This window comes from Salarias fasciatus, chromosome 2 (assembly GCF_902148845.1).
Source record: "Salarias fasciatus chromosome 2, fSalaFa1.1, whole genome shotgun sequence".
Classification (NCBI taxonomy): Eukaryota; Metazoa; Chordata; class Actinopteri; order Blenniiformes; family Blenniidae; genus Salarias; species Salarias fasciatus.
In genome coordinates, this window is record NC_043746.1 from 17,364,669 (window position 1) to 17,373,288 (window position 8,620).

The 8,620-nt window shown below is 43.3% G+C and overlaps 1 protein-coding gene across 2 annotated transcripts; it reads left to right on the forward strand.

Annotated features, from left to right (window-relative positions):
• Window positions 1-5,021: 5,021 nt before the first annotated feature.
• On the forward strand, window positions 5,022-8,182 carry LOC115399731 (P2Y purinoceptor 4). 2 transcript variants are annotated; one of them, XM_030107275.1, is made up of 2 exons: window positions 5,022-5,192; window positions 6,461-8,182. In XM_030107275.1, exon 2 carries the CDS (start codon window positions 6,488-6,490, stop codon window positions 7,589-7,591), a length of 1,104 nt encoding a protein of 367 aa, XP_029963135.1. In that variant the 5' UTR covers window positions 5,022-5,192; window positions 6,461-6,487; the 3' UTR covers window positions 7,592-8,182. The 2 variants fall into 2 exon arrangements, with proteins under 2 accessions (XP_029963135.1, XP_029963140.1); XM_030107280.1 differs by lacking the exon at window positions 5,022-5,192 and adding an exon at window positions 6,214-6,394.
• Window positions 8,183-8,620: the final 438 nt, after the last annotated feature.

Sequence of the window (8,620 nt, forward strand, 5' to 3'; positions counted from 1 at the left end):
TAGTAAAACTTGCCATATGTCAGCGTGTTTACTGTCTGATATTGTGACTATCGTGTCACTTAATCAGCACCTGCGTTCACCGCCTCGCCGGCTTTACGCAACGTTTATGTAGCGCATGAAGCGGATCCCGACTCTCGCCGAGCGACCGTGAAGTCATTCCATGCCGTTGAGCCGTGAGGGGGAAATCTCATCTTCACGTGTCTGTTTTTCGTTTCACAGCACGCATCGCGGCTTCACGCTGCCCGTCTCGCCGATGCAGTCGCCCAGCGCTGCCACGTGAACGCTGGCGATCTTGGAAGTTTCTGTTTCTAGTGGGGAAAACTAGAATCAGATCTAAATTAAAAAAGAAACATTGCAATGACTTCCATCCACCTAGCAATCATTGGAGTCAGCTGAAGTCATCATTCAACCTCAACCACAAGTTTTTGCAATATGGGAGGAAACACGCACAAGGAGAACATGCAAACTCCACACAGAGACGCTCCCACACCCAATCCAAACGTGAATTGGAGACATTCTCACTAACCATGAGTAGCTCTGTTTCTGATCCACCACAGTGTGAATAACTTCATAGTTTTATTGTCATAAGTGTTAAATATTTACTAAAAAGCATTTAATTTGGAACTTAAATATTATTTGCTGTGATAGTTCATTCCGCTTTCCACTCAGTCTTCTGGCAGAGACCAGCCCAGAGCCTTCTGGGTAAAACTGCTACAGATGCAGCATCAAGTGATTCCTGCTGATAAGCTCATCACTTTGTGGATCTTTGTGTGTGAAAGCTTTAAGAAGACAAAAATTACATAATGAGAAGGAGGCTTGACCTCACGATACAGAGAGTGATCTACAGCTGTCCACCTTTCCATGGCGTCATTTAGGACGAACGTCTGAAGTTCATGTCTCAAAAACTTTAAGAAATCACTTGAGATGCCTTCACACAGCGCCCTTCTTACTTGTAAACTTTATGTACATTTCATACAATATGCTGTACAGTTGTATGTGTTTGTGAGTAAAGACGTTACATCATTATTCTATTTTTCTTTTTTTTTCTTCCCGAAAACATTGCAAATACCGATGGAAAAAATATAAACAGACAGGAGTGACTACAGGAACAAAATACGATCACTCATATTACCTTGTTTTCACAGGCTTTCATTAAGTCAGCTTATTTCAGAATCACTGTGGAACTTATTTTTTATATGCCACCTAAATTCACCCCTGGAAAAATACACTTAGATATAGAAGCACAAGTGCATGATGGACGTACTCACTACATTCGTATCTGTGCCTCTCCTTACATCCACTGGTGAATTCCGTAGTGATCAGGTCACATGAAAAGAGGCAGAATGTCAAGTTGACTCGAGATCTGTCATCACTAAAGATTAATCCGCAGAATCCTGTCACTGTTTACTGTTGCAGTGAAAAATCTCTATTGTCTTTATTTTCACTGTTTGCAGAAAATTGACATCACATTTCATTCTGGTTTTTTCTTATATAGACCCATCATAGCCTAATAATGTCCTGCAGCAGGAATAAGAACATTAATAGTACAAAAAAAAAAAAGTTCTTAATATGTTACAAAATACAGGAGTTTGTTAGAAATGTCAGGCGCACCTGCAGACGTGCGAGTTGTAATTTTCAGCTGGTTTTTGCAGAGTGTAATAAGAGACTGCGGCAGGGAGGAATGATGCCACCATCGAGCTGATCCTAAAACAGCTTCTAAATATTCCTCTCAGGCTGTGACTGTGTTTTGTGGTATTCAGTTACTTATTAAGGCAAACAGCAAGGATGTGTCAATGACCACTGAGTCACTGAGTCCCGACAACATGTGGACGAGAGCTGAGAGCAGCAAATGAATCCCGACGCAAGATTTATTAAAGGTATATTTCACACAACAGTACATTCATTGAATTTGTTCACTTTGATGTGCAAAAATATGTGATTTCATCGATTTATGTTGAATAAAATCACACGAGGAATGGCCGACACATGAATCGGGTTTCTTGCTCAAAGTAGAGAACATGTACATTAATCTACTCAGTCAATGCAGGCAGAATAAATGTACTACTTGCTCGCTCAGTGTTTTATTAAGGCGTGTGCCTGTCAACCTCATGAGGAAACAGAGAGACGTCAGGAAACACTACACCCAGTGATATAGCGTGAAACAATGAGTTGTTTTAATTCTATGCGGATTCAAGATTTTGATAAATGACCTTTTAAAACCTGTGGAATTTTGTTATCTTTGGCCTGAGGAAAGCTTTATTTCCTCGCTTCCCGCCTCAAGGCTGAGGTTATCTTTACTGTTCACACACTGTTGTCGCTCCTCTCATCTAATGCTCTTTCAGTGTATGTTATTTAAGAAGTCAGTAAAGAGTCAGTTTACAAACGGATGAATAACTTGATCAGAGTTTGCCATGTGTGTAAACATGCAGTCCGTGTGTGTTGGTGTAAATGCTTTCACCCGTCTCTCTCGGTGGGTTTTTTTTGATGAAGAACATGCTTTGTCCAGAGCCCACTCACATTCCACATTAGTCGAAACCGCAGAGGCGCCAAGAGTACCGACGCATTCACACAAAAACACACATCACCAAGAAACTAACACACACACACTCTTGTATCTTTGGATGAGGTGAAGAGGTTTATTTCCTCATGTAGGATTTGGAGTATGGACAGGCCAGGAGGGAGGGTGGGATGTTTTTCAGTTCATCTGTCCATGGTGGTGAGAGGATGTTTGTTGCACTGGTTACAGCAGTAATCTCACAGCAAAACAAATTAGGGTAAGAATCTGAGCATCTGGTTTCCTTCCATGAGTTGTAATGGCGATTCCAACCTCAGCTTGATGCAATAATTTCCTTCTTAATGTGCATCTGTGTGGATTTTAACGGGTCCAAATGATTTCTGTCATGATGCTATTTGTGGACATGCCTGATTCAAACTGTAGTTCGTAGTTACTCATTAAGTAAACACTCCTCTCAGTTTGCTTTTACATGCTGCACGTCTTGTTTAATTCATTTATGATCAGATGTTATGATCTGAGCGTCTGTAGCCAGGTGACAAAGATCGCAGGTCGGTCCATCACAACTCCACAGACAGACTGTCGCTTTGCATCATCCACATATAGACGACCGTACAGCTGAGCAAATATTAGTATCTATACCGTTTCAGTGTTGACCATTGTCATGGACATGAGATACATCTCAAAGACCAAACAATGTGAGTGTGTAAAGAGGGAAAATGGAAGAATACTGTGACACAGAATGAAGGGGCACAATATATAATCCTCAAAATTTCCAGGAAATTATTCCAAATATCAAAGCCTTCTAGTTTTACAGGTGCAGGTATACTGGACTTTTGTCAACTTTACAAGTGATCCACACAGACTTTTTGAAAATCCATTTTAAAAACAACAGAAAAAAAGGTGTGCATGAAAGTTAATGAATACAAAATTAATGCTGATATCTTTATCAAGCTGATATCATACCAGGAAAAAGAAACACGTGTTGAGAGAACAACCTGTTTATTGTGTTAATCCACGTTGTTAAAACAGGTCAAGGTTAGTTTAATTGCATTTGGTGTGCCACAACAAAACAAAGCACACAGTGAATGTGACAGACAGGTACTTGACCGAGTGATGATAAACAAACAAGTGTTCAGTTTTCCACCATTCACAAATACTGAAGCAAGGATAAGTAAAAAGCTATGATAAAATTGGAGAGATAAAGGTAGTCTCTGATATAAAAATGAAGATAAGAACCTACAATTTAAAGCAATGATAAATAGGACATAAATAGAACAAAGTTTTTTTTTTTTATAAATTGCTCAATATACTGTTCAGGGATATTTCAAAACTGCTCAGTCAAAAACAAAATTCAGCAGAAATGAGAAAATAGCATCCTCTTCATTGAAAATATCAATGATGCAATACACCAAAATACTCCATCTTTCACCATTTCTGACATCGTGAACTCAGTAAATCTGAGTTAAATGGAGTTTTGTAGAGTATACCATCATAGTCCTGAACAAACCATGTACTTTATAGTATATATTTACAAAAACAAAAGGTTGCCTAATTGAATGTTTTTCAGATCCATGTGTTTTGAAAAGAAAGATACTGCTCTTGCACTAAAGAGTATATCAAAGAATATAATTTCATATGTTCAATTCAAGTACCACCCATGATCATGTTCAGAAAAAAGACTCAAGCAACGTCTGCATTTGTGTTCAGAACAACTTTTACTTTTGTTTTCTGAAACTGTCAAACATGTTTTTTGTCATTATGGAAACTGGAAGAAATGAGGAAGTTACCAAAGACTGACCTTTAATTGCTCAATAAAAGTTAATGTTCAGCGAGATCTGTAGCCTGCGAAGTGCGATCAGGCTACAAATTATATCAATACAAAAGAAAATGTGCAATGGTCACAGTCTAGTGGTCACACAGGTACTTGTACAGTCTTCAATATGGCATGCCCCCTAACCCCAACACTAGGCCCTAGTAAGGATCCATTATTTGCTCAGCACAATCAGCTGATGGCTCCCATCACCCAAAAGTACTGGACATAGTCACTGGTAGCAGTTCACCCTTTATTTGACAAACAAACAAACAAATATGACCAAGAAGATCTGTGCAATTTCATTTTGTTCCAGAAATGTACCACTTTGACAACTACACCCATACCACAGGGATCCACACCAATAGTGGGAATAGACATATGTATTAGGAAAGTCCTTATTTTGTAATTTCAAAAACCTTTGAAAGTCCAATTTGCTGTTATTACCCTCTTATGTACCAACATGAAAGTATTTCTCTTTACACCGTGCAGGTCGTTATTTAGGTCAGTGAGTGTTTCATACGTTTCCATTTAGGTTAATGAAGTGAAAGTGTCTTAGGACTCGCAGTGCACTTTGCTCCACTCAGCAGAGTGACTTCCCATTTTCCACCTCTCAGTGCTCCGGCGCGCGCGGTGCTGTGCGTCCTGTGCGTCCTGCGCTCTGCGTGCTGCGCTGCGCTGCCGTGGACTCCAGCCGCGCTCAACACAACTCGGAGCGCGTGTCTGTAATGCGCGCCAGCCGGACGGGAGAGAAACAAACAACACGAGAAGAACTCCGACTGGATCAAGACGAGTGAAACGAGGAAGACTGAAGGTCTGATCAGGATCTGCGGGGACCTGGATCACAACGAGCTGGACCGTGGCGGGGTGAGTAGCGGCGGCAGCAGCGGGGTCGTTTTTTTTTTTTTTTTTCTTTTTTTCTCCGCTCTGAAAATAAACTGAAGTGAAAGATCGACCAAAGATAGGAGCTCATTCAGTCCGGGCTCAGCACAGAAGTTTGGCAAACAAGATACACCCAAGTTTCTGTTTGCGCTCAATACTCTCAGAGGGATTAAAACACTGTCAACTTCACCATCTTTCACACACACACATACACACACCATCACCAACACCAGAGGCGCGGTGGGGGGTGCAGAAGAGGGGGAATTCAGTGGGGTGCTTCATCCAACATTTTTCCTTTCATTTTTTTGACAGTTATCAAAAATTTAACCTAAAATGCGGGTTTCATGAACTTATACAGTATTTGTAGGAAAGTAAAATGATGAGGAATGAAAATGGTAAAATAATCATAGTTAATACACAGCCAGCCACAAGTGCTGTTTGTGTGCTTTCTTCTGAGTCACCGTCCACACTGGTTGTCTCCGCCAGGCGCTCTGCTGAAGTCTTGTCTTTATAAAAGATCTACCTATAATCATCAAATGCCTTGCCACAATGTAACCAGTCGTGATTAGACATGTTTCTCCTGTTGCAACTTGTCATACCCATCATTTTCAATTTCACTCTTTCAGAGACCAACAAAGGCCACGCATCCTCTTCAAATAAGTCTGAACACAGGAAAGCCATGATCCATAAAACTCCTGGAATTATTTCTTACCTCATTTTTTTTTTTTTTTTTTTTTTAAGATCAGCCTTCACAGTTTGCTGATATTACACTGAAATGCTTCTTTTGCAGTGGTGGAACAGGTGCAAGTGATGATAAAATTGAAGTCTTGTAACGTTGAAGACAAATGGTGGGGAGGATCAAGCTGTAATAATTCAGTTTGACAGTGTTTTACTACTAACCGTTTAACATATTCAATGAGCCACAGATTGTTTTCTACAGCTATTTACGCACCCTTCCTTTTACTCATTCTCTCCAGCTCCTACTGGCAGGGGGCTGGATCTGATCCCAGCAGGCACTGAACTCAATGAAACCTGTGTGCAGATTAAAGTCACCAGATAACTTACAAAGCACCTCCTTTGACAGTAGGAAACCAGAGTACTTGATGAAAACCCAGCCTTTTATAGGGATGAATGGCAAACAGAGAAACCCTGATCCCTAAATTTAACCTGGGGTCAGTGAGCCCTGAGTGCTGACCCCGACAGCAGTGTTTGATCCCCCTGAATAACGTACAATGTTTGTCTTTCCTGTGTAGGTTTTGATATCTGCAGGTGAAGCAAGTATGGAGAAGCTCATCAGCAACCCGAGCACGTACAACCAGTCGACAGCGTCCGCCTCCACCTCCGTCTTCAACTCCAGCTGTCGCTTCGATGAGGAGTTCAAATACATCCTGCTGCCGGTGTCCTACAGCCTGGTGTTCGTGGTCGGCTTCGTGCTCAACGCGGCGGCTCTGACGCTGTTCCTCAAGATGCGTCCGTGGAACCCGAGCACGGTGTTCATGTTCCACCTGGCCCTGTCGGACTTCCTGTACGTCCTCTCCCTGCCCACGCTCATCTACTACTACGCCAACCGCAGCGACTGGCCCTTCGGCGTGGCTGCCTGCAAAATCGTGCGCTTCCTCTTCTACGCCAACCTCTACTGCAGCATCCTCTTCCTCACCTGCATCAGCGTGCACCGCTACTTCGGGATCTGCCACCCCATCAAGGCGCTGACGCTGCTGAAGCCCCGCCACGCCCACCTGGCGTGCGGGATGGTGTGGGGCGTGGTGACCGTGTGCCTCGTCCCCAACCTCGTCTTCGTCACCACGTCCAGCAGGGACAACGACACGCTCTGCCACGACACCACCCGCCAGGGGGCCTTCGGCCAGTACGTGACCTACAGCTCCGTGGTCATGGTGCTTCTGTTCGGCGTCCCCTTCACGGTCATCGTGGCGTGCTACTGCCTGATGGCGCGGGCCCTGTGCCGGCCCAGGCAGGGCCTGTCCGGCAGCCGGCAGGCCGCCGCCGCCTCGCGCAAGAAGTCCATCAAGCTCATCATCGTGGTGCTGGTGGTGTTCGCCGTGAGCTTCGTCCCGTTCCACGTCACGCGGACCCTCTACTACGCCTCCCGCCTGCTGGAGCTCGACTGCGAGTTCCTCAACATCGTGAACTTCACCTACAAAATCACGCGGCCGCTGGCGAGCGTCAACAGCTGCATCGACCCCATCCTGTACTTCCTGGCGGGGGATCACTACCGCTCCAAGCTCATGTCTGCTCTCACAGGGAGGAAGCCGAACACAAGCAGCCAAATACCCGATCAGCCGCGGACACAGCCGAACAACGGCAGCGACATAACTCTGACGTTTAAGAAATCAGCGCTCCAATCTAGCGGAGAACTTGAACGATAGTATCAGTGGAGCAGTATTTCTGCTCTGGAGTAAACTAACATTTTCCATGAGTAGTTTGGACAATAAGCTGACTGATCGTCTGGGTTTATGTGGTGCTGTGTGGTCCGGTTTCCTTCCTCAATGACCCCGAGGTCCCGAACACAAGACTTCGCTCAACATGTAAATACAAAGTATGTCCGAGTTTACAGACTTCTTGTTTTTTTTTGAAAAAGTGTTTCTTTCCAAGAAAACGCCTCATATGAATGACAGATTTTCACACAAGGTCTCAGATGGGTCAAATTAAAGACGATGCAGACGGGGAAACTTTGCCCTCTAAGAAAGTCTGATTGAACACACACTGTTTCTATCAAACTAAATTATAGCAAAGAATCTGGGTTTTATCTCAGAAATGAGACAGATGTGAGGCAATCCTTCCTGTTTTATCAGCAGTGTTTGTGTGTTTCTCAGAAACTGCAGCTGGACGTCGCGCAGCTCTGAGGGCCAGCTGTTTTTGTCCTTCAGCATCAGCAGCTGTCTTTCTCTCAGCTCTGCAGGAAAAGCAGGGTGGCGGCTCCAGACTCTCTCTCTCTCTCTCTATCAAATCCACCCACACCTCAGGGGAGGAAGAAGGGATTTCCCTTTTCACTTTTTTACCTCTCAGATGCATGTTTTTCTAATTGAGCCGGCTTTTGCTGTCAGTAACTGGTTGTTTAAAGTTTTAGCTAATAACACAAATCCCTCTATTGATGTATTAATCTTACATTCAGCATAAATATTCATACAGCACTGAGCCACATGAAGTATTACCTCCATTTGTGGCTATTTTCTTTCATTAGTCAAGCATGCTTTGTCAAGTGTTACTGCTCAAAATTTAAGTAATGCAAGTATATTTTAAGGACCTCACACAGAAGTGATGTTTGGGAAGTGAAAGCAGAGGATGTGACTCATATCGTAACAAAAAAAACAGTTTGGTGGAATTTAAAATGAAAGCTGGTGGATATAAGACAAAGACGATGTGATGGTAACAGGGAGATAGTCGATTTCCATGGT